Source organism: Oxyura jamaicensis, chromosome Z (assembly GCF_011077185.1).
Source record: "Oxyura jamaicensis isolate SHBP4307 breed ruddy duck chromosome Z, BPBGC_Ojam_1.0, whole genome shotgun sequence".
Taxonomy (NCBI): Eukaryota; Metazoa; Chordata; class Aves; order Anseriformes; family Anatidae; genus Oxyura; species Oxyura jamaicensis.
In genome coordinates this window covers 47,521,486-47,547,979 of record NC_048926.1, presented here as the reverse complement: position 1 = coordinate 47,547,979, position 26,494 = coordinate 47,521,486, and the positions used below count along the sequence as shown (strand labels likewise).

The 26,494-nt window shown below is 38.8% G+C and overlaps 1 protein-coding gene across 2 annotated transcripts; it reads right to left on the bottom strand.

Annotated features, from left to right (window-relative positions):
* Positions 1–254: 254 nt before the first annotated feature.
* On the bottom strand, positions 255–25,987 carry SECISBP2 (SECIS binding protein 2). Of its 2 annotated transcripts, XM_035309179.1 has the most exons (18): positions 25,921–25,987; positions 25,057–25,202; positions 23,023–23,284; positions 20,889–21,018; positions 20,254–20,477; positions 19,437–19,524; positions 17,066–17,196; positions 16,339–16,494; positions 13,341–13,442; positions 12,095–12,214; positions 10,792–10,924; positions 8,066–8,235; positions 6,485–6,620; positions 5,659–5,800; positions 4,272–4,492; positions 3,393–3,547; positions 2,314–2,515; positions 255–1,501 (listed from the first exon to the last, which is right to left on the bottom strand). In XM_035309179.1, exons 1-18 carry the CDS (start codon positions 25,960–25,962, stop codon positions 1,392–1,394), a joined length of 2,670 nt encoding a protein of 889 aa, XP_035165070.1. In that variant the 5' UTR covers positions 25,963–25,987; the 3' UTR covers positions 255–1,391. The 2 variants fall into 2 exon arrangements, with proteins under 2 accessions (XP_035165070.1, XP_035165069.1); XM_035309178.1 differs by having other exon boundaries at positions 1,362–2,515.
* Positions 25,988–26,494: the final 507 nt, after the last annotated feature.

The window sequence follows — 26,494 nt, the reverse complement described above, 5'->3', positions numbered from 1 at the left end:
TCAGAAGAGTTTATTTAAATCACAAAGAATTTTTCCACCATAGTTTATTGAAACAAAATATTGTAATAGATTTTATACATCTTACATTCTACAAAAGCGTTTGAATTCTGAAATCATTTAAAGAAAAATTTTTGTATCACATCTAAACTAAAGAGGCAGCTACTTTTCAAAGTACTGCACTACAACAGTTAAATGTGGTGAAGTATTTATTAATGCACTTCAAAGATGCTACCTGCAGCACATGGCATCTATAATTTTTTTTCAGAACAGCCGATCAGTTACATCTGCATCCTCCGATGACTTCTTTTAGGCTTGTCTTCTTATGTCTGTAAGCTGCAGAGATGTTTATAAAGGACTAAGGTGCTCCACCACACCATTACAAGCACATTTAGTTTTTAAATTTATTTCAAGTATAAGATAAAAATTTTTCCTATCTTAGATACAAACAGAGACTGATTAAAAAACTCTTGCATATATACACCGACACAACCCTGAAACAAAGGAATGAGGAGTCTGCCGGCACGGAAAAGGTACAAAGAGAGAGGACAGCAGGCTGACCCATTGTATGTCCTCCACTATCCTATAACTTCAAACAGGACCTGTAGTGAACTGATCTCAGTAACATCAGAGAACAGGAACATCATCACTGTTCCCTTTATCAACTTTAGAACATTCCCAAACATAGCCTTTTCACATCAGGAATGTCCTTTATAGTCCATACTCTCTTCTTTACACCTGCAGAATGATCCCAGAACAATACATTATCACAGGGGAAGAACTAACTGGGAACCTTCATCATTATGGCTTTCCTTAATTAGGTTCTAACTAGCTGAACCTGCCCAGAATTTACTTCTTGCTGACTGGTAGAGAGTGACAATTATGCCAGCCTGCCCACCTGAGTAGCTTTATTATAAACAAAACGGAAAGCATAATAAAAACAACAACAACATAAATCAAAATCCTATATCCCCTAAGCTCCAAACATCCGTCACGTGGAATCTCTCCCCAAAGCAAGCCATCTTGCTAACAAATTCTTTTGGTTTATTGCACTGTTTACAAATCAGAAGTCCATAAAACCATTACTAGTGTGCAAAGCCGGTTCAAGTTGTTCTGGGTTAAGACAATTTGTTTGCTATTATCATCTGCTATAGTAATGAGCCAAGTACACAGAACTTTAAAAGAATTAGGCAGTGCCTCATGTACTCCAGTGTGCATTTTGCTTAAGGGGATTCAGAACAGTTCACTTAGCTGACTTCAGATATATATATTTTTAATTATTTTATCTTGTTATGTCGTTTTCATAGATGGATATTTAATTTTAGATAAAGTATTTACAGATCCATAAAAAAATGAAAAACCTTAAAACACCTAACACCTCCTTGGATCGACATTTAGTGTTGCTCTTCTGAATTCAGTACCACCACATCAGCAGTTGCACTCTTTTCCAGTTCCAGCGCATAGGGGTTATACTCTTCTTCAAGCTTTCTCTTCCAGATTTTAACTGGAGAATATTTGAATAAAACAAACACACAAAGAAAAAACAAATCAAAATCCCCTAAGTTACTGTATAACACTTGAGGCAAAACCTAAAATGTAAAGTCATTGATTTTCAACTTCCTCCTCCTCCAAGTAAATGCTGAGATAAGTCGGCAAATATATCATGAAACATCAGATGACCAATGAAACAATATTTTCAATATGCAGGAACGCACTGAGGTCCTTGATCCAGCCTCATACTCAAGCAAGGCTCAACTCTGAAGGTGTATCCAACTTCCAAAAACTCCTAAGTTTTCAAAACTCCCAAAGAAGTTTTAAAGTTGCCTAGTATCTATAATATAGCCATATAATATATGGCTGCTGAATGCACTAACAGAGCTGGAAGAATGTGTTTCTAGAAGTGCAAGGCCTTAACAAAACATGAACAGTTTTGGACAGGAAGATGCATCTCAAACAAGCTTCAATACAGAACTTAAGGCCACCCTAAGTACAGAGTATATACACCTGGAGGGAGGGAGGGGTGTGGGTGGTAAAACACGTTTGCAGGATTTTGTAACAAATGGAAATAACTCCGTTAAAACCTCCTTGGACAAAGCAATGTGTTTCACCTGCCATCAGAGGATTTCAGAGAGGAATTTTGTCTGAGTTTCTCCGCCAGAGCTGACCTCATTTTCACAGAATCATGAAAACAAAAATCACAGAAAAGCACATCTCCCCCCTTACTAACCACTAACATGCCAGGTGTCATTTTTTCAGTGAAAATGGTGAAGTGGAATGAAGAGAAAACTAAATCAAAGTAAGTCTGTAAATACTCACTATAATTTGGTACATCCTCATCAGAGTCCCTGGAAGCCGTTTTACCAGTGTCTGATAAGCAACCTTGTTCATGTTCAGTGGTTATGATGCTAAGTTCAGTTTCTCGTAGTCTTCCTTCAGCTTCTACCTCCAAAGCTGCTATCATATCTTTGTAGGCCTTCCTGGCCTCTGTTGTCAGCTGTACCATTCTATGAAAATGGTCCTACGTAAACATAAAATACTAGTATTACTTACATGAGACAGTATGTTTTAACATCTCTGTGAAAATCTGATCGAATATCCCTGATTTGGAACATATGCATATTTATAAAGTTGAAACCCAATGTGTGTTTTTAGTCAGTAAGAACGGAAACTAAAATGTGTGTAGGAATATTTTGCTGCAAAATCACGAATGAAAAATTTTTCAAAACCAACTAATGTAGGTTTGTCCACACAAGTAACCACTGCAAAGTTTAAAACAGTCTTCTACACGCTACATCCATTTTCAAGGCAAGATTGTTATCCTGAAGATTCATTCAAACTTCTCTTCAGCTAACCAGAAGGTGGTGGTCTTTAATACCTTCCACCTTTGGCCTTAGCTTTTTATCTGTTTTTAAGAATATTTTTATAAGCATCCATTGTCTGTTTGGGTTGGAAGGGACCTTAAAGATCACCCAGTTCCAACCCCCCTGCCATGGGCAGGGACAGCTCCCACTAAACCAGGTTGCTCAAAGTCCCATCCAGCCCATCCTTCAACACTTCCAGGAACGGGGCATACTGTAAACGATGGAACTCCACTACCTAAGTGTTTATAAAACCAGAAAAACAAACGAAACTTTTACAGAAACCTAACTCTCCTGAAACAAACAAGTTGGAAGGACATCTAGGTGGAGACAATGTCAGGAAGAGATTGTGAAATCACTTTTTTGAACACTACCGAGTGGCTGTACATTTATAATTAATTTTTCATATAAGCCACTTACCTAGAATGAAGAATATAGGTATGCAAAAGCAAAACCTTAAAGAAGGAACATTTTTTCCCCCCCTGCATGTAAAAGGTAAAGCTAAACAAAAGCATAAAACTTGGTCTCTCAACTCACCTGAGCCCCATCGTAGCTAAAAATTCCCACCACGCTCACAGGCACTGCTTTGTTCACACAACGGCCTAAGGCCTTGCGATTAAGGGCAAAAACAAACGGGATATTCTGCTCACAGGCACAGTCGATAATGTTATGTAGCGTGTCATCCAACCCACCTGGAGCAGATAATAGAGTTAACAATGAACAACACTATTCAAGCTAGAAGACAGTGTTAAAAGATGATGAAAACTACAGGATTATGGGAACATTTAGAAATGACAAGAGTTTACAAGTCAGTAACAGTGTTAGATCTCAATTTTTATAGGAGAATTCAACACTTTTTTGTTAATTAGCAGTATCCTTAGTCTGCTACTCTTCTTTTTGGCTTTGTATGTAAGGAACAATAGCATTTACTACACAAACAAATCAACCATAAAAAGATCTGACTGCTACAAAAATATTTAAAAGTTAGTAGAAATTAATGACAATAATTAGTAAAGCAATTTTTAAACAAAGAATCACTGACAACTTATTGTCAATCTGTAGCCTAAAAATACTGGTAACAGGAGGGTTTCTTGTGCTGACACAACTGACATCAGTAACCTTTTTCTCTTCTCAGCTGTGCCAGTGCAATCTTTTGTGCAGCTGCAATGTAAATCAGTAAGTAAACAGATGCCAGTTTCAAGTAACTTCCCCCACCCCAGATATCCTTGACTTAGTTCACACTTCAGATGCACAACAGTAAACAGTCTCTAAAAGGAAGGCCTCTTTATATGATTGGATTTCAAATGCTACTCAGATAGGTTCTGCCAATAATAATAATCGTAAGTATACGAAGTCTGCTGTTTTACATTTCTTTTATTAAACAAACTTAATTTTTTTTTTTTAAAACTTATTTACCCTTTGACTGAATCTTTTCGCAGTTAGGAGAGATGATGACACACTTCAGTTTTTTCAGCTTCAGATGTTTCAAAACTTCTCTAAGCCCCATAACAAGCCTGCGCTTTATCTTAGCCTTTACTGGGTCTTTCTGATACAAACGATCTTGGAAACGAACCAGTTCTTTTAAGAGATCTGTCACACAACTGTCAACTTCTTTGCTAAGTACCTGGCTGCAATAACTGGAAGAAATAATAAATGTTAACAACTCTGAAATTACAAATATGTCTTTGTCCATTTTCTACTCCCACTCCAGACACACTTATGACATACAAGAAAACAAATATTTACTTAAGATAATGGTAACTCTTCAAGAGCCAGGATTTACCTTGGACTCTCTTCTCATAATGGTATGTGAATTTGCCAGTTGCCATCTTTCTGTTGACATCCTTAGATTTTTTTTTTTCCTTGAGACCCTTCCTTACTGAAGGGCTACTTGTGTAAAAAATGGGAAAAAATAATTCAGAACCCTCATCTTTCCCAGGAAATACTAGAAAGATGAAGTACATCCGTTTTTACCATTTCCTTATGAAAACCACAAGGCTGTGGTCTGATACTGAAGTTAAGACAAAGACAAAAAGAAAAAACGAAAGACAAAAAGAACATATTCCTAACGTTCTGGGGAGGAGGAACATGATTCAGATTTCTATCTTTTTTTTTTATACGTAGCCACTTATTTAAAGAAATAAATTATATACTTTCATTGTTAAACTTTGATTTAGGTTAAAATAAAGATCTTCAGAAAAATGTTTGAATAGAAAAAAATACATAAAGACATTTATTCGTATAAATATATATATGTTTATGATATAAATTTTTATATATATATATACTTATATATATATATATGTGTATGTTTTACTCTGGTTTGTTACCTGTGGTATCTAGCTGTCCTATTAAACCTTTCTTTAAGTTCTTAGCCACTGAAAAAAAAATCTTAAGTAAATATTTTTTACATACTTGCCATTTTTACCCGTGAGAAGAAAACCAAACTACACACTAAAAATAAGTAAGGTGTCCTACTCTTATTGTTGAGTATTAAACTGGTACTCTATTTAAAGCAACATACTTATACTCAGCTACCTTTCCTTCCTTAGTCTCTCATGAATTTTTCACCTTGTTTTTCCTGCAAGGATAACTTATTCTGAAGTGACAACTACAACGATGTACAAACTATGTCTCTGGATTTCACTTTTTCACTTGTGCACCAGCTTATAGAAAAAGAAATTTAAAATCTTAGACTAAATGCTAATGAGTGTTGCACAGAATGCAGTTAAAGTATCTTGTTAGAAAATTGCCACACTGGTGGTATTGTTGGAAAACAGATATCAGTACAATCAGTACTTACTCTCTAAATCTCCTACTATGGATTTTTGGAACGGTAGAAGTTAGCTGCTTTGAATCCATAGAGCCTTCTGTAGACTCCTGGGTAGACTCCTTGATCCCTGTGCTCTCCAGAAACCCCTCAGCAACTTGCATTACAGGAACAGCTATCATATAAATAAAGATGTTTCAATGAAAAGACAGACGACAAAGCTACTGTGAAGAGACTAATGTGATGTACCTATCTCTTGAAGAGTTATTTAAGTGTTACAACAGTAGTATGTGAACAAGTTTTTTTTGTTTGTTTGTTTTTTAAATTCATAGAATCTTAGGAGTTGGAAGGGTCCCACAAGGATCATGAAGTCCAACTCCTGGCTCCACACAGGACCACGCAAAAACCAGACTGTATTTCTGAAAGTATGGTCCAAATGCTTAACTCCAGCAGGCTTAGTGCCATGACCACTTCCCTGGAGAGCCTGTTCCAGGGCCCGAACACCCTCTAAGTGAAGAACCTTCTCCAGTTTTCCAACCTTCCCCTGAACCTTCCCGTCACCGTTATTGTTCCTCTTTTTAAAGCATATTACCATAGAGATGCAGAGAGTCTCATTATGACATATAATAAATCCAACAGGCATAAAAGTATGAAATAGTAATCAGAATCCCAATTACTCAGCTACAGTGAGCATCAACTACGGCATACTTCAAACTCTAGATAAGCCGGTGTTGAATCTTTGAAAATTTTGAAGTTACAGCTTTCATTTGGCAGTATTTGGTACAATTTTTGAAAGTACCAAGTGCGCTCACTCTCAAATCTCAACAACATACATACTGTGTTATAGCTTGAAAGATACCTGCTTGACTACCCTGTGGAAGTGTTTCACCTTCAGTAGTATTTTCTGCAGGCAAACTAATATCTCCATCTTTTGGGACTGCTGTTTGTTCTAGCAGGTGTTGCTGTTTTCGCTGTTCTCTTTCTTTCAGAATAATCTAAAACATAGAAATAAAAAAAATCAGTATCACAGATAAAAAAAACAGTTTCTCTCACCAAACATTTACATATGGATCAAAGAACTTACGTGCTGTAATTCAAGGCTTACATGTATTTTTAAATATACATATAAATTCTGCAGTTCTTCAAAACAACATTATAGAGAAGAAAACATATTCCTTAAGTCTACATTAAAAAGGATCTTTTTTTAAAGATCCTTTTTCATTAAAAGATCTTTAAAAAAGATCCCCTGTTAAAAATCCCAATTCAGTCTCTATGGCACTGCTTGCTGTTTCTGAACTTGCAGGTTGGAAAAAAAAAAACAAAAAACAAACAAACAAAAAAAAAAAAACTACAGATCAGTATCTGTATGGATCACTGAAGAAGGAAGGGAAGTAAGACGTGCTCAATCCAAATATGCTGCTATAGGTGAAAGCACTCATCAGTTTCTTGAAACCTATTTTCCTTCTCTGCCTTTGTAGCTGGCTAAGAAGTGGTTATTACACACACAGCTGCCTAGCTCAGCTAATCTGGCCAAACTTTGTAATGAACTACACCACGGAACCTAATTGCCAAAGTAAATTTCTCCATTTGTGTTTATCAAAAAAGAAAGAAGAACAAAGATAATCCCCACCATACTCAGAACACATATTATGCAGACAAAGCAGATCTTTGTCTTCTCAGACCCACTTTGGAAAATAGATGGCATGAAAATAGAACAGCCAAAAGACTCAACAGTAATTACTGTCCCTCCCCTCGCCCCTCCCCAAGAGTTTGTAATGGTTTTGTAGTGTGCAGTTCTCAAATTCAAACAGTCAGCACAGAACGACTAGTAAACTACCTTCACTAACTCCGTAAGAACTTTTCTAGACCAAGATGTAACCCAGTGATGGAGTATTACACCTGGGGAAAGGTAGCTGCCAGAAATAAAACCAGTGGTGTTACAAAAATACTCTGTATAGGAGACATGACAAGAAACAACATGAACGGGCAAAGAGGGAAGAGAACTGAAACCCCCAGGCTGATCTAACACTAATTGCTGGAGACTCAGCAGAAATTCTGGCTTGGAAGAACCCAGATACATTAAGCACTAACTTTGCACGTTCGTAATCCTCACTCCTGAAAATAAGCGTATCTTGTCCAAACCAAAAAAAGGACTGTTCCAGTCATTTGCACACACTTTTGTAGTGACAGCTATCTTCAGCTATAAAGTCACGTAAGTGAGGAAACATATTTTGAGGGGAAATTATATACGCTGTTTGGTAAGACTTCTCTTCTTCCTCCCCTTTTCTTCTTAAACCAAGGAAAGCCACAACTGAATTTTGGCAAGCAGAAGCTGAGATGCCTATCCCTGTAACAGGAATTTTAACAGATTCAGAGTAATACTAAAATTACGTTAGCCTATAATGTACTATGATTCCATAAACGTTAAAAATATCAGCACCTTTTTAAGAGGTGTTGGTCTCTTTGCTTTAGGGACTTCTCTCTGTTTCCCTTTCTTTACCAAAGGAGCGCTGGAATCCAAAGGGTTATGAGGCATCTTTCCTTGATTTAACCGGTGACTTTTTGTGGCTGTAGCAGGTTCTTTAGAAAGCAATGGTATGGCACCACCAACTGAGATAAAAAAGAAGTCTGTATCAGACAACTAGCACAAAATACCTAAAGCAGAATCCAATGCAAGATTAATGACTGGAAAAGGACTAGTACAAACATATTAAGTTTGTGTTATGTTGCTCCTAGGAATGTTTATAGGCAATTCTGTGTCATTAAACGGCGCTCTTTAATAAAGATATTTTTAGACCCCTCCCAAGTTAATGTCATTTCCTCTACTATTATCATACTACTAGAATCACAAACTCTGTCTCAGAACTAGAATTTGGCAGATCACTGCACTCCATGCTGCCTTTAACACCAAGCCACCTCAGCTTAGCAAACCTTCAGAAATCTCCGTGTTTCTCTGTAACAGCATTTCCTCCTCCACAGTCAGATTCTGTACTATGTTAATACAAATATTGAGTTCTAGTATTAGAGATTTTAGATTTAATTGCTGTAAATAATCTGTAGCACTCACTCCTATCATTTGTTATGCCTAAATAAAGTTGGGTGAGGTTTATTTGCAGGGAAGTAATAAGCAATGTAAAACCACTGCTAAGTCTCTTTGGTTCAATCAAAACATCTCTCTGAAGACGTCCACTTTACCTGCACTTTTCAGAGGGTTTAGGGCACAGAGGCTTTAAATGACTGGCCAAGTGACTGAACTTGGAACTGCCAAACCATACCCTAACAAATACTCTCCATTTTCAGCTCAGGGTCACTAAGAATTACTGTGTCTTGTAACTTCCATTACCTGCAATATAAACCAGGTTACGTTACCAAGTAAATGAACAGGATGATGTAAGGAACAGTGGAATGAGCTCTGCACCTCTGCACCTGAGGCAACCTCTTCCCACTAAAAATTACATAAAGCTTCTGGCAATTTGTCTCAAGCCATCTTCATTTACTGCTTCCAAAGTCTTTATGTGCTGATCCTCCAATATCACATACAGCGCAATTAGCATAAGCCGCTTACTTCACAAATCTGCTACACCGCTACTTTTCTCTTTAGGCACTGTGCAACAAAGGCAAACTGAGAACACTGCCAAGAACGCGGTGAGTATGGTAGCATAGGCGTCATCAAGAATTAAAACTGGATTTGAAGCAATACATACGTCCTGCAGGCACCTCAGAGCTCTTATGCTGAAACTGATGACTTCAACAGTTCGCCATTTTGAACGACTGATGCATTTCCAGAACTGAATTTAAATTCAAATAGCTACTGCTTTACGATGCTTTTCTACCTTTACATTATCCACCAAATGTAGTAGTAAGTGGAATGAAATAGTTTCAGCTGCAGTTGCATTCCTTGCCTTTCTTGCTCACTGTGCTTCGTTTCCAGCTGCAGAGGTCAGCACAATGCTACTTTAGAAACTAATGTTGCATTTTGATATACACTGATTTAATTGCACTGAATAACACTAAAACAAAAATCGAAAAGTGAGGTAACATCTGCCTTACACTTCAAGGATATCAACATGACACAAACATTTGTCTCTTGCAGGCAATCTATTATTAGAAAGGAAGTACTGTGACCCATAAATTCATGGCCCACCACCTACTTTTCAATCCATGTATTATATGATTATGTATAACCAAAACTGGTTGTTAGCCCCTCCACAGCACCAGCTGATTCAAATGGGGGAAAATAAAAATCAACTGCAGAATTGAAAAAAAACATCGATCAAGATCTCTCAACAAAGCCTCATTGAAGACTAGTACTTTGAGCTTTTTTGAAAAGCTTATACAGATCTCACATTAAACTCTGTGGGATGAACGCTCCTTCAGTTAGCTTTTTCCACAGTACCAAAATCACTAGAGAACATTTATCATCCTTAAGTTCCAGTAAACACCGTGTTTCTTTTTGCAAAATGTAAAGCACTAATGCAGCTAGGACCAAATTTTGACCTACAACAGAAAAGGCACTAGTCTATTTGTTTCCTTGGTATGCATCAACAAGGTTTGAAGGATTCTATCACCAAAATCTAGCCTTTTGTTAAAGGCCACTATTGCACAATTCTCAGGAACAGCAGAACTCATCCTTTGGATTGGGCTGAGTGACTCTCATATAACCCCTGTGTTTACAAGGCAGTTTTTTTGCATAAGTTAACAGCTCTAGGGTTTTTAGCATCAGAAGAGTTTAAGATGGCCTTTGTTACTGTGTAACCCCTTCCTGCAAGCTAAAAGCACAACAGTAACACACTTACTTAAGACAAAGCAAAAACTTCCAAAAAACATGAATAATTTCCTCAAAACTAAATTTCAATCACCTTTCATAGTTACATGATATTTTTATTATTATTTATTTTAACAATTCAGTGTCTTGAAGGTTTTTCTTGCCCCAAGTCTTCCTCTAAAAAATTCAGAGTTTCATGTCTTTCTTTAAAAAAATGAATTAATTAAAAAACAACAACAAACACACATAAAACACAAGATGATTCTCTCTTGCATCTTGTGAACGATGCTCTTGCCTGAATATTTACAAATGATTACATATCAGAATTAGGCTGCATTTAAAGTTTGAATACTTAAACATAACTCAAGTTGAAAGAAAGTAAATTTAATCATAACCAGTACCTGAAAATACCACAGACTTAGAAGATTGTTTTGACTTCTCTGTCTGCTGTTTCTGCTCCAAGACTGCTAGCATGCCACCTAAATCCAGTTGCACAGGAACTTGACTCTTCTTACCACTGCTCTTGGATGTTTCCTGAGCAAATGAAGAACAGATTAGAACTGTTTTCCACTTCTGAACGCAGAGACTGTTGAATAATATATTCTTACAAACTTAATTCACAGTACACTTTTAATTTTTAACTTGATTTTTTAACTATTTTGCTCTTTAAACTCATATGAACTTTAGCGTGAGACATAAAAAGTCCAAAACAGTTCAAATGCTGTGTTGTTACTTTTTAATAGTTCCTGAAATAAAGCATAGAATAATCAAGTCTTTATTAAAGCAGGTGTTTCATGCCATGATCACACTATGGTTAAAGTGCCACCTACTTTTGAAAAAAACAGCTTACCAGAACTGAAAGTCTTGCTAAAAGTACAGTGAATTTTCTAGGCCATGTGACTGCAATACACATACATCACTATCTTCAATGCTTTTTTATAAAAGAGGTCACCAGCTCTTCCTTTAAGCAGCATTGCCTTATAAGCACTAATCTTTCTGTCTGCTTTGAAGAGAAGTTGAAAGTGGTGTCCCATATTTGCCACCACATGTAATGATTCAGAATATAAAAAGATTACAAATGAATAGACTAGTAAAGACTAAGAAAGGTCAAACTGTGACTGCAGAACATGATAAGAAAATAACTCACAGATTTTGTACTTACTCTGGAAGATCAATTATATTATCTCCTGTTTTAACACAGTTAAGGAATATGATCTCCTCTTGCTGAGTGCAAGATCTTACCTTTCATCAGAGCTATGCCAGAACCTACAAGCCAACATGGAACTACTTATTGACCTCACTGTTGTGGTGTTTTTCTCCTTCTTGACCCAGGCTAAGTGGATCTCCATGTCTTAATCTGGCCAAACCATTTTCAAGAGGTTCTCAACTTCTTAAGACAATCAGTGAAGGTTGGATTTATGTCATGATCAAGTAAGAGAGGAGAAAGAAAAATTGCAATACCTGAAACTTGCATGCATTAAAAAGCTAGTATTTTCCCCTAAAAATTTTAACACAAACCAGGGGGTAGCAATTACTGCCACTGAGTATTTTAAGTCAAGAGGACATTGTCACTTACCTCAAAGTATAAATGAGGAACTATGAATAAAATCATAGAAGAGCTTGGACTTAGACTTACATTTAAATATGTTAGTTTCCTTTGTAATTTTGAATTGACAACTTATTTTCAAATATTAATTAATTTACCTGCATTTTCTTCCTTTCTAATGGTAAAGATGAAGCCTGCTTCCCCGACAATCCATCTACTTTAGGAGTCCCATCCAGTGTGGGGGATCTACTATCCCGAGACTCTTTGGGGTAATGGATCTTTATTCAGAGACAAAAGGTAACATGGAAGAGAAAGTATTAAAAGACACAAAAAGGGTAAAGTGAAAATGGTATTAAATTCATTTGGTGTATGCTAGTCATCCTATCTACAGTAAATGGGGTTTAAAACTATGATCTACATCTTAAGTAGCAATAAAATTCTTGTAACAGTGAAATCACTTATTTGCTGCCCTATTACATCAGACTCATATTTCCTTACTTTTTTCATATTTGAAATTCAAAACAGCAAAGCAGCTTCCTCATCAAATACTTGTTATGAAGGCGTATAAGTTACTTTATGATAATGCCTCTACAACCTATGCATGTTTTGAGAGGTGATATTCCACCTAAGCTTACTAAAGTCAAAGGCTTCTCTCTTTTTCACTAAAGGTCTGCAAACTGCTTTCTTTATAGCAAACCTGGTTTGAGCAATCACCATGCCTTTTACTGCCTTGAGCAGTAAAAAGTAAAAAAAAAGCAAAAAAAAGTGGTTTGGTTTGTTAATACCACTAGTATTCTAGTATTCACAGTGAAACAAAACCAAGGACAAAAATTTCTACCAACAAAACTGGTTTCAAAGAAAGAGAAACACAGATTTTCATGTTTATTATTTATTTGCTCTCCAAGAGAAATCGTATTTCCAATCCTTGTGATTTATGTTTGGGATTAATTCCAATATTGAAATAAATGTCCATATTAATCCTTAATAAATTTCCAAATGAATCCTTAATTCATTTCACTTAAGGAAAATTAAGTAGCTTGGATTTATGACTAATGTGAGACATAAGTTCTCTTACCCTTGCACAGTTTGACAACAGTGTTACACAATTCAGATGCCAGTGAAATTTGATTGTATACACAAACAGCAAAGCCAGAAAATGAGTCTTCCTATTATTTTTGTCCTTTTATGAAATGCAAAATTAAACCTTAACATTGTATGTAGGAAAATCCTCCATCTACTGAATACATTGACTTTACAGAGAACCTATGGGGAACACCATGGGTAGAGAGCTACATCATAAACATTCATATTTAGTCAAGAGAATTCCACCTTCACTCAACTAAAACCTGCAGTCTTTTCATGCTTATTTTCTTAAAATTCAGGTAAAGTTATAAGATTACTTACTTCAGCCTGCTTTCTGACAGCAGGAATAAATGGTGGTTTCTGAGATCCTGATTTGTTTCTCCTATCAGAAGCAGCTGCCAGATCAGGAAACTCCTCAGCATCCTAAATAAATTAAACAGAAAATGTTGCTTTTGTATGAACCATCAGGTCCATATTCTCAAAACTGAGTTTTCCTATGTTCAAATGGTTTTCTCCCTGCTTATCACTCACTTACCATGATTTATTTCACTGTACAAAAATGCAGAAGCTGAGTGTAATGCCACCAACTATAATCAGCACTACAGTGGTTAAATCAGCTAGGCAGTAGTAGTTAATTCAGGGCTGAAAGAGCTTAGGAAAGAAATGCTTCCAACAGCAGCTTGATGTCAGCTGATACAAATAATTAGACATAAATGGCTCCTAAAGGAGTGTTTTTCAGACCATTTAACAGCCTTGCAAACAACTCCCCTCTTCTTCCAGTACAGTCTCCAGCTGTGCAATTCTGCCTTAAACATGTTAGTGGTGAAGAACAAAAGGGCAGGCAAAGGGGTAATAACTCTTGACTACAGTACGGAAATAAACAGATAAATCAGTCAAGCGATCGTGTAGCCTTAGACACTTAGCAAATTTTAATAGCAAAGGATCCAGATTCTGGATTAATTAAGTTACTGGTACAGACAGGGTGGAGCTTGCTCTACATTGGCCACTTTATACCCAGGAGAGCTTCAATCAGAGTGACCCGAAACCACCAGCCTGGTTTTAATTCAATTGCTTCTCCTCCCACTTTCTTAGAGGCCTTTTCAGCTGTGACAATACTGTTGAGCATACCAACACTTGCGGAGCCTCAAAGACTTCATAGAAACAGCCCAAGTTGGCACGTTTAAGAACAGGCAAACTCAGTCTGTGGAGACACACCTAACTCAAATTATTTTAGAAGAAAGTTGTAAGTAGGTCAAAAGAGGACTGGAAGAAAGGGAAAATGTTTCGTGAACGCACTCTTCCATCTTCAGGATTTCTTCAACCAGAGTTAGTAACTTTGGATTTAAATAGGCCTCAGTAGAATAAATATTTATTTCAGTTTGCCCAATCACTTACAGAATTTACATAAACTTCTGGCATTTGCAACACCCTGTAGTAAAGGGAATAGTTAAAATCTAGCATTCAGAGTGTTGTAATACCTCCTTATGTTTGTTCTTAACTCATTACATAGAAAAACCAGAGGGCATAAAACAAAATAAAGAAAACAAGCAAATAATCTCCTTTTTATTCTCTTGTCTCTTTTGATTCTTTCTAAGACATCTATATTATAGACCAAGAAATCTTAGTTTACTCAGTCTTGCCTCCCACAGGAACAGTTTGATACCTTTGATCGTTGTCAGAGCCCTCCCTCTATCTGTTTTTAGTTCAGGTATTTGTATTTTTTTAAGGAGTAAGGGGCACACACACTAGTATCCACATTCTATTTAGATCAGATCTGTCCTGGATTTATATGTTGTCATAATGTTTTCCTTTTTCTTTCCTATTTTTCTATGAATAATTCATAACACTGCTTGCATGTTTGACCAGTACGACTAGCACTGGCCTGATTTGATGCTGTTACTAATATTTTTTTCCCCTCAGGGAAAATACCTGATTCAGAGACATTCATTGTGGACATAAAAACAGGATTACTTTTCCCCACATGCACTATATTATGGATATTAGGAGTTTCTATTAATTAGTGACTTTTATAAAATCTAGTAAGCATTCCAGTACATTCCTCCAGTGAGCAGCTGCAAATACAGAACCTTAAGTCCCCAGAAGTTCCATGTGCACGATCCCTTTATGCTCTTCTATTTCACGAACATCATGCATTTTTCACACTCAAGCTTTCCTATCAAACCAGGAGGCTCTGAAAGCTGTTACCAACTACCATCCCAGATGCTGCATCCACATCATGGATTTCAGTGCAACGTGTACATTCTGTTCTATGATCCTGTGTGATTTCTTTTTTCCTTTTTTTGTCTTCATCAGTGCCATTACCTTCCTACTATTTTCCACAATTCCTGCCATTCTTTCTGTTTAGGTAAGCCATTCATAGATCAGATATTCTGTTTTGGCATGTAGTTAAAAAAAAAAAGGGGCAGGGGGGGAGGATATTGTAATGCAGGAAAGATCACGCAGATCTTTGATTCTATCCACAATTCAATAATGAAAAGGTCTATTAATAAAAGTCATTTCTTTTGCCCTACCAGGACAATGAACCACGCATGCAATGACAGTTCTGACAGATGTTCCATGTTACAGTGTTCAGAACAGAAGCCATCCAGGAGGGTTTCTTTATGTTGTTTCACAGACTGAACATTACGTACACTACATCAAACGAATAAATCAACACACGTGGTTACTGTTGTATAATACTGGACTTTCAATGAGGGGTTGTTAAACCAGAGATCACACAACAGTTCTTTAAGGTGGGAGGGTCTAAGGCCTTCATGACACTGATACACAAAAGTATCGATACACTAACGTGCACATTACAGTTATACAAATTAAAATAATAATGAAAAATTAATTAGCAGTCACGAATATAAAAAAATGGTGACAACTATGTTCCATAAGAATTGCTTCCAGATTTGAGATGGGCTGAAGCACATTACCAGTATCGCATTTTTTAATACTGTGGCACACTACAGTACCAGGTATACTCCCCATCCATGGCACACTTTGCTTTCTGAAACAGTTACTGCGCAATGTTTTTCATTTAGGAAATCTGCCTTTTATTGGAACCTGTTAACATCCAGATTCTCCAGTCTTTCCTGCACAACTGTGCTCTTCAATCCCTGGTAAGTCAAAAGGTACAACCGCTCCCCACCTGTAACTTCTAACAAAAATCTTAACTGACATGGACATGACCCAACTTCCTCTACTAATGGTATTTGAACTTAAATGTGTGGAAAGCTGACTAACATCTGGTCTTCCAATACACACTCGTAACACTAAAAAAAAAAAATTCACAACAAAAACCTCCTCACTGTACCTCAATCCTTGGTGGTTCCTGTATTAAAGTAGATTCGTTCTGAGTTTCTTCTACATCAGCGAGTGACTTGTTTTTCTTTTTCTTCTTTTTCTTTTTTCTCTTTTTTGCTGACACTTCTTCAGGATCAGTTTCATTAGCATCAGTTTTTGTTTCTGCCTGTTAACAAAAAACATGAGGTATGACTATTAGAAATTGATTTATTTCATTATCACCTAGGAAAATAAATACAAGAGTGACCACACTTACACAAATAACATGCATCTTAGTCAGCTTAGGCTAGAAAATTCACGATCTCTTAGTAACTCAGAAGTACTGCAAGAACTCTTTATTTGAAGCACATTAAATATGTATCAGAACATATCTGGACTACTGAGATTCCAATATGAAATTTCCACCCAGGCAGGACAAGATTTCCACTTTTTGTTCCTGTTTCAGAATGTGGGAATTTCAACAAAATCCAGCCTAAAAGTGGCATATGCAAATCAGCTATTTTGGAATTTTGTGCTGCTGGATTTGCATTGTTTTTCTGATACCCAGTTATTCTTTTTTTGACCACCAGTGAAGAAAAAAAAATCTAATAAGGACAATGTAACTTTATATTACTTCTTAAAAGTTACACTAGAAGTTGACATTGTACAGTATCTAAGAAAAAAAAGGCAGTTTCTCACAGCAAGAGACACGATCACACAGTAATAGAAATTAGTTTAAAGCAGATAATTCTCAGTACCTGGTTTCCTTTGCCTCTGGGAAGACCTTCAGATGCTGATGACAACGTAGTTTTCTTCGGGGGCTGTGAAAGTATCATAGCCCAAGACAGATGTGGCTGAGCAGAGCCATCTGCAGATGCTTCAGGAAATGCTGTTGTAGGAGGAAAAAAAAAAAAAAAAAAAAAGGATATCCAAAAATGCCACTAAATATTTCTCAAATATTCGGAAGACACGGGGTCAATAGTGATTTAATCAAGGACTAGAAAATTCACCATAGAGCTATATTCTCTCTGAGGAGGGAGTGGAATAGGATGCTCCCTTCCACATTTCACTCCTTCAGGAAATTTTCCAGAGTTACTACTACTCCACGTATTGTCGGGCACTATACACACATTTAATCCAATTAAATTATAATTGGAAATTATACTGTCATACAAAATACATAATTCCATGCTCATTTTCTAACATATTTTTTAAACTATGAACTCCTAGTATATTTCTATATAAAATTCTTTTAATACTTATTCAACTGTGAGTCACACAGCTTTTACATACAAGGCCACATCAGTACTTCCTACCTTCTGTAAAGTTTCAGTTTTGCAGATATATAAACACAAGCTAAAAGGTTTCCTTACGTGCCTCAGCATACAGCCCTCTACCATTTAGCAGTATCAATGTTTTGGAAGAAGAGAACTCAACACATTTTGTAAATATTCCTAACACATAGCAAGGCACATCAAAAGTAAAATAAAAAAAAAAATAAAATTGAGTGATTACATACAACAGATTATTGAGTTTATGTGGCAAGGTTTTGGTAGTGGGGGGACTGGAGGGATGGCCTCTGTGAGAAAAGACCAGGGGCTGCCCTCATGTTGTACTCAGCTAGTTCCAGCGACAACAAAAGGGATCCACCACTGGCCAAACCTGAGCCCATCGGTGATACAGACAGCAACACTGTTGTAATGCATTAAAGGAAGGGTATAAATGTTGCACAGCAGCTGTAAAAGATAGGGTGACAAAAACGTGAGGAAACTCTGCAGACACCAAGGTCACTGAGGAAGGAGGGGAGGAGGTTCTCCAGATACCAGAACAGAAGTTCCGCTGCTGCCCATGTAGAAGACCATGGTGAATGAAACAGGTTGTCACCTTGTAGGCCATGGGGGACCCCACAACAGAGCGGGTGGACATGCCCTGAAGGAAGCTGCAGCCTGTGGGGAGGCCACATTGGAGCAAGCTGCTGGCAGTAGGGGCACACAACCACCCCATGGGGGACACAGGCCACATCAGTCTCTTTCTGAAGGACTCTACCCCGTGGTACGGAGCCATGTGGGAGCAGTTCTTGAAGAGCTGCTGCCTGTGGGCAGCCCCTGTGAAGCAGGGGCAGAGAGCGACCATGAAGGAGCGGCGGAGAGAAAGCATCAGGGACTGACCGCAGCCCCCAGCGGAGAGAAAGCATCAGGGACTGACCGCAGCCCCCATTCCCCGTTCCCCTGTGCTGCTCGGGAGGAGGAGGTAGAAGACTCGGGAGAGAAGGAGTGAGGTTGAGCCTGGGATAAGGTTAGGGGTGCAGGGAAGGTCGTTTTAGGGTTGTCCTTGTTTCTCACCATCTACTCTATTTTTAGTTGGCAACAAATTAAATTCATCTACTCCAAGTTGAGTCTGTTTTGCCTCTAATGGTAACTGGTAAGCAATCTCCCTGTCTTTACCTTGATCCACAAGCTTTTCCATCTTACTTTCTCCTTCTGGCCTGTTGAGGAGGAGGAGTGCAGATTGGTGGGAACCCAAGGTTAACCCTAACATTTATTTCAAACATCAGGGGGATAGGAACTGACAGCAGCATTTGGGGAAAAACGTTATCAGATGACTTCAAAGTTACCAGGATAACTTTATCCTTGGACAAATCCTCAGCAGCTTTGACAGAAATAACATATGCCACAGAATAAAAAAAAAGAGTACATACCAGACACTACACTGCCAGCTATTTAAAACAAATTTGCTTCTCGAGACTGATCAAATATTTGAGTCACATTTATTTTTGAAAAAAATTGAAAATTACTAAGCAGAGTTCCAATAATCAATATGCATCACTTCCTCTCCTTATAAACAACGCAGAAGGCAACAATAGTAACATTAGCCTTTCAGCATCAGAGAAACAACATAGAAATAGGACAACCCCAATTATGATCTGCTATTGAAATCTATATGCAAGAATAAGCTACAAGTGGTCACCTCATCTGAAAGAAACTGAAAAAGCTTTTTTTTTTTCTTTATGAGCTTGCTGTCTAATTCCTTGTTTATAGCTCAGCAGATCCTGACAATGCTTAATTTTTGCAAATTGATAAATGCAAGCAGTTCAAATATGTCGAAATAACTGATGTCTGTAGCACTTACCTCTACCATCAAATGAGGAGGGAATTAAGCTGGGTACTGTTTCTTTTGAAGTTATTGATGGGGCTTTGTTTTCCACAGAAACATCTTCCTGTAAAATAGAGAGTCAGGTGTCATACAAATATGAACAAAAACACCTAAACAGAGCTAAAACTTAAAATTTAAAAAGTCCTCAACCCATGAAAACAAAGGTGTAGGGAATTTTGCAGCCCACCTTTTTTGTTGCTTTTCTTAGTGGAATGATCATTTGGACCCCACTGCATTACAAAATATAAGCAGATGCTTTTCCTGAGCTGTACAAGTAAGATGCCGACTTCCATTTTACAAAATTACCCAAAGAATGATACTAAAACATTTTCTTGTTCATTCTTAATCTCCCAGGAACACCGAAAACAAAGTCCATCACCAAACTCAAACTAGCAATGAAAAACAGGAACAGCAAAAAGGTATTCTCTCCATCACAAGCAGTTTTCCACTGAAAGGTACTGGAAGTCTCATGCTATTTGGATTTTTTCAAAATAAGTCATCTATAACCACTGTTGAAAACTCTGATTCAACATGCTTGGCATACTGCTGAATGTGTCAGTATTACTGATCTAAACTGTCATAGCACTTGGCTTTCCTGTATCAGCTTGCAGCACCAGACACTGAAGGAATAGAGAGAAAGTAAAAGAGAAAAGAAGTGTAAAACCTCTAGCTACGAAACTTCCCAATTGCAAGCTACTTAAACAGGTATTAACAGCACGCAAAAATAGTTTCTTGAATTTTGGAAAAAAATACATATTTTTATGAGATCTGCAACACGAAAGCATTAGCTAACCTCTGTGTTCAACAAAGGAGACCTCTGTGGTCGACTAAGGCACGTAACGCTACTTTCCGCTGAACATACTGGTCCGCTTTTATGACGTACATTCAATGTCTCACTGCTTCCCAAACTCTGTGACTTGTGGAAATCCAGAATAGTAGTTTCAAAGGCAGGTACAGGAAGAGACTCTATTTTTGGAGTTTGAGTTGACTTCTTTCTTGCAGTTTTATTGAACCTGTCTGAATAAAGCATGTAAAGTCTAAAAAATTAAACTTGCAATCGTCTCTGTATGTATAGCACGCCAGTTGACACAGCTACTGTAACTGTTACAAGAACTACTGCTATACACGCCTCACAGTAAAACAAACAAACCAAACCCTAGCGATTATAACCAACTTGTATAAACAACAACAAATTGACAAGTGACTCTAAATTCTGATGCTTGCTTAGGAAATTTTAACATCAATTTACATGAGCTTGTGCGATCAGCACAAAGACATTACCATCTGTTGTCAGATGTCACACAGTAAAAAAAATCCTGTTCCTTAACCACTCTAGATATAGAAAGATGATCACAAACTAGAGGTTATAACACAGTCAAATATTTTACATCTATTCGCCATGTTTCAAACCGAACAAGCCATTTATACCTGGCTTCATGGAATCTCTGCTGCATGCAGAGGTCTGGAACGAAGTCCTGCTCATGATTCTGACAGAAGACTCCTCTCCATCATGCTTTTTCTTGTCTGATTTTTTCTCACCTTCCTTTGATCTCCTCTGCTGCAAAGTATTTGTGACATGTTTAGTTGATTCTACTTGAACTTAGTAAAACTAAGATAACTAATTGTGCACCTTGATTAGCTTGAAAATGAAGCTAATACATCACAAATACTAAATCTTAACCACAAATAACCAGCAAACCCAGGAACAGACAGTAAGTGATTTGTTACTGAATTTTATTTACCTTGTTCCTTTTTAACTGGGCTACTTGTAGCCCGTGGAAAATGCATTATTCCATACTTCTATGCAACCGTGTTTTAAGATCTCATTAAAATTAATCATAGCATTGTCAAAAGTTTAAAATCATTTGGTCTTAAAATTGTCCAGTCTTCTTTTCTAAGACTGAATTTCTTCTAGAAAAGGACTAAAATCCTAAAAGCATTCCAAGCTTTTGACTAAACTAGATACTATGGCCAAAACCAGGCAGGACTGACGTAACAGCAGTCCAAACACTCGCAGAAAACAGTAAGTAAGTAGAAAAGATACAGATATACATTCCCAGTAAAGGAAACAATTCACCTACACTACACCAAAGTCCTGAAGCCTTGTGATGGTCACAATAAACCTTTTTTTAGCAGAGCTGGACTCAGGAATCAGTGTGGCAGACAAGGAAAAAGGACAAGGTTAGCACCTATGCAAACCAGGTGATATCAAAAATATCAACCCAGATGCATGGCGTAACTCTTTCTGATTAGAGGATTCTGGACTAAATTCAGAGTACATCCAGCACCAATACCATTTTCTTGGGTAGGAGGATGAGGTACTTTCTGGCCTTGAAAACTAAATCGTTAAAGCCAAATAAATGCAGACACACAAAAATCAGTACTTTCTCTCTTAAAGATCGCAAAACGTAAACGACAGGAGCAGTGCCAAAAAGACTGTCAAACTGTTCTCAGCTCAGCATAGGCCTACAAAGATCACAGAACACCCCTCAAAAGTTAAACTAAGTTTCTTCACATTACTTCACCCACGTTAACTCAGCCAGTCATCTCCCCAGAAAGGTTCAGTGTTTGATTTTCCCTCAGCAAGAAAAAATGCTAATTTCAGGTCTCTAGCTTTTAAACCTTATATCAAGTAATGCATTTTTAGGACCTAATCTTGCAGCTTCAACCTGATGAAGTTACCAGCTCTCTGCCTAGGCAGTTAGGTCCACCAGAAGGATGTGGACCTACAAACAGATTACTTAGGCCTGCTGGAAACAACAGCAGCCTTGGAAAATCCAGCAGACACAGTGCCTAACCACAAAGGCATGTGGTTTAGTAACACTTATGATTTTTTTTTTTTTTTTTTAGTTATTACTTTTTTCTGATTATTGCATTTTGAGGAACTGGCCTTTTTTTTTTTGTTGTTAGAAAATATATCTGTTCTGAAAATAAGCCTCAAGAAATTTATCCCTAACAGACACACACACAAAATTCTCTGAAGGTGTTCACTGAACATCTGTTTCACTTTCGATTGCAAGAGAGCATTATTTCTAACACGAGCCTTCCTTCCCTCTCCACTCCAACACGTTCGTATTCTCAAGGGGACTGCTTTCTACTACAACAGGTCTTGGAAATCTGTCAACAATATATGCGATACGATCGCATACTGGCCACGTAGCTGATCACAGCCGTCAGTTCTCTATAACGCACGTTCTTGGAGGCTGCTAATGGCTTAAAAACAGCCCCACCTCCCGACCCTGAGAGCCCAAACAGTGAATGAAGGAAAGCATGGTTTTTTTTGTTTGTTTGTTTTTTTTTTCCCTCTGGATGTTACTTTCTTAGGAAAAACAATACACTCGAGTTCCAAAAATGCTGCTTGAAAAACTGTATTGGCTTGAATTGTAGAATTCCAAGAACTCTTTCAAACTCTGAAGTTGGGCTCATTAACACCAACATCCTCTTTAACCACCATTCATTACTGCTACAGGAACAGAGAGCGATTAATCACTTTAAAAAGGAAGAAAACATTTAGACTGATTTAAAACAATATCGTAACTTTAAAAACAGTGTATTTGCTCACCTTTGAAAGATTCTTACTTTCTTGTCTGATTGGATACTTTTGCTCAGCAGATTCACTAACTATGCCAGAATCATTACAGTGTGCTGGGTTGGTGTGAGGATGGTGTGAGCCAGCTAGTGGGTACATATTTGAAACAACATCAGGTGAGTAAGAGCTGCTGGAGTATTCACGGAATGCAGGATCTCCCATAACACTACGTGATGGACATTGAGAAAGAGATGAGAAGCCATCCCGGGGTAAATCTTCAGCATATACTCGGTGCCTAGACAAACATACCATTCCTGGTCTGAAGGATTTGTTTAACAAGAAAGCTATATTTCAAAAGAAAAGTATTCCATGTTATTTCAATTAAGTATTTGCTCACTGCTACAGGTTGTTTTAAAAATGTATGTATTTTGTTTTGGATAAAACATGCAGTTTATGACATATTTAAAAATACAGGTGTTACCTGTTTCCAAGTTGCAAACCTAGTATGCTTTGTATTTATAGCCCTCATTTCAGCTGAAGGCAGCTAGCTTTCTTTGTTCTTATTTTTGGTCAGCTTTTTCTTGCGAAACAAACCAAACACACGGAATAACTACACAACATGCATTACACACTTGACTACAAAAATAAAAGCACTAAACAGTGAAATCTATCCTAAAATGCCATAAGAACAAAGTATGCGTATAGCATCTTACGGGGTAGAAGGCATGTATGAAATACAAAGCACATGTCTAATTCATGCCTTTTGCCTCCAAATGTGTACCCAAAGTTCCAATTTCATTCTATAATTTCTGCAGAAACTGCATGCTGAGGTCCAAACTTGACTGGGGAGGGAGGAAGGGCATTTCTCAGCTGTTGGGATGAAGACAGCTTAATAGGAAAGAGGGAAAAATAAAGTTCTGTCTAATTTTTAAAGCTGTTCAGCATGAAACTGCCAACATCTTAACCTTGGGTAGATGATGAAAAACAGAAAAGCGCTCCCATCAGAACAAGACGCTTATTGGAATTCTGATGAACTATAGTCAAAATAACTCCTGCAATCACAACTTACAGAGAAAAATTATAACTCTGAGTGAGAATAACAACTATGGCTCAGTCCCAACAAGGCAAAAGATTAATGAGAATATTGCTTCTGTCTGCTCTTTTCTTAATGCTAAAAAATGCCACAGATGAGGCCATACTCACCTCAAAGTTACACTGACATTACAAATAAAAATGTTCTGAAAGGACTCAGCTCCCCTGTAAGATAATAGGGCTGAGGTGCTAAGAAAGACTACAATTAATGTGTTCTCCAAGGTTCTAACTGAACTTGACGTAATTTTGCAATAACTGCAGAATTCATCCAATGTTTAGAGTTTTGACATCCTGAGATGCAACCGGAGAACTCAAAAGCATCACAAGATTATTACGATACTTGATTATTTCCTATCCTAGTATGCGGGCCTTTTTCTAGATAGCTATGAGGTTAACACTGCACTTACAAATCTACCATGAACGCCTGTTTCCAGGCCTCCTTAAGAAAACAAAACAAAACAATAACAACAGCAAAAAAAACCACCCACACTTTTAGAAAGCTCTGGAATTCTTACTAAAATTGCCTTTCTGGGGCTGTGCAGGTTGTGGAGAGGAGATTCAGGAGTAAATCCATGGAACATTTAAGTGTTTTGTAACAGGAAAAACCCTCTTGGAGGATCTTCCTCTTGCTTCTACACGACTGTCTCTATCCCAGCCCCGCCATAACACAGCCGTTCTTTCCTTCAAGGACTGGATTCCGCTCCTCCCAGAGGAGATAGCCAGGTCTGCTCAGAGCAGCAAACTCTCTGTAACGCCCCTTACCGATACGGGGCCTTGGGAACAGGAGATGAGGCACCAGACATCTATCTGCCCAAACAACACAAATGCACAAACCTAAACCTTGAAGACAACAGGTGGAGCACTTCTCGAGGCAGAACATCAACGTATCAGAGCTTTGACTTTCCAAGAGCACTCAATGGCCGAAACGGGAAAGCTAAAATCCCCCAAGAAATAAGATTCAGAAAATGTACGTACTTATCCAAAGACGGTTCCTGAACAAACGGGTAGCATGTGGTTAAGTACCTAGGAAACACACATGCTGCTGAGGGTTCTGACCATGCCACGGTTACTGCTGCATGTTTTGGGACAAATGGTTTGACCTCTGCTGACAACTTGACGCCCTGAGGAACAAAACGTTTTTTGGCTACATGCATTTTGAGATTAATGTTACAAGCGAAAAACAGTCACTCCCGTGAGCATAGCTGTCCCCGAGTAGCGTTAGTTCGCTCTCGTTGCATGCAAAACAGCAAAGGTCACCAAAAAGAATCAGAGGGAGAGGGAGAAGAAAAACGAAGGAACCCCGAGAGAAACGTGACTGCTCTGGAACATTATTTCCTTTAACCCCAGCGTTATTGTTAGACAGTCACACGGGTCCATTGCAGAAAGCACAGGGATGAACACTGGAAGCTCAAACTCCTGACCAAGCACTACTGCAAGGTCTGAGGCTGCACGCGTGTAACAGTAACGGCTTTCTTTGTTTACCTCTGTATTTTAAGGCGCTCTGTGCGAAACGAACGCTTAATGGTAAAGCCTTCCCGTTGCTGGCAGGACACCCGTCCATCCGGGTGGGTTTCCCGCTTGCCCTGAACCGCCACCGACCCGCGCGGGGTGCGCACACGCCAGGACAGCCACGCAGGGCGGTGTGCATTGCACTGCAACAGGCGGCCGCCGCAAGCCGCTTCTGCAGCGGGTTACGCGTGCCCGTCACGGCCAGAGCCGGCAGCTACCGGCACGGGCGAGGCTTCGCAACACCCCCCGGGGGCAATCCCCCGGCCCGGCCCCGCCGCCATCCCGGGCCTGCTGGGCCCCGGAGCGCCGCGGGGCTGCGGCCGGCCTTACCCCGGCGCCTCGCAGCGGTTCCGGCCGCCTCTCCGCGGACATGGCGAGTGCAGGGCACGGCCCCTCCGGCCCCGTGCCGCTCCCCCTCCCCGCACTGCGCGCAGCGGCGCAGGGCGATGACGCGCTGCGCCCGCGGCCGGTCTCGGGACGGGACCCGCCCGGCGGGGAGGGGCGGGGCGGGCAGCGGGAGGCCGCGGCCGGGGGACAGCGGGGGCGGGCGGCGCTGGTCAGCGGGGCGGCTGCACCCAGGGCTCTCGGGTTGTGTTCCCCCGCCAGGCCGCTCACCGCCCCCCGGCACCGTGTTACACCTCAAGCGCACGGCTCTCGGGAAGGGCTGCCGTGTTTTGAGACCGTGTGCCGGCAAAGGGGAGCCAGCACAACTGCCCAGACAAGGGCTCATTAGCTTCATCAGCTTTCATAAAAAATTATGGATTATAAACGGTACTGCAAAAGTACTCAAAAGTATAGAAAATTTTATGAAATATTTTAACTGTTACTTAACACCTCGGGACAAGTTTATACCAAATAATTGCAGGACATTTATTCCCATTGTGACCTGTATCAGCTCCAGCCC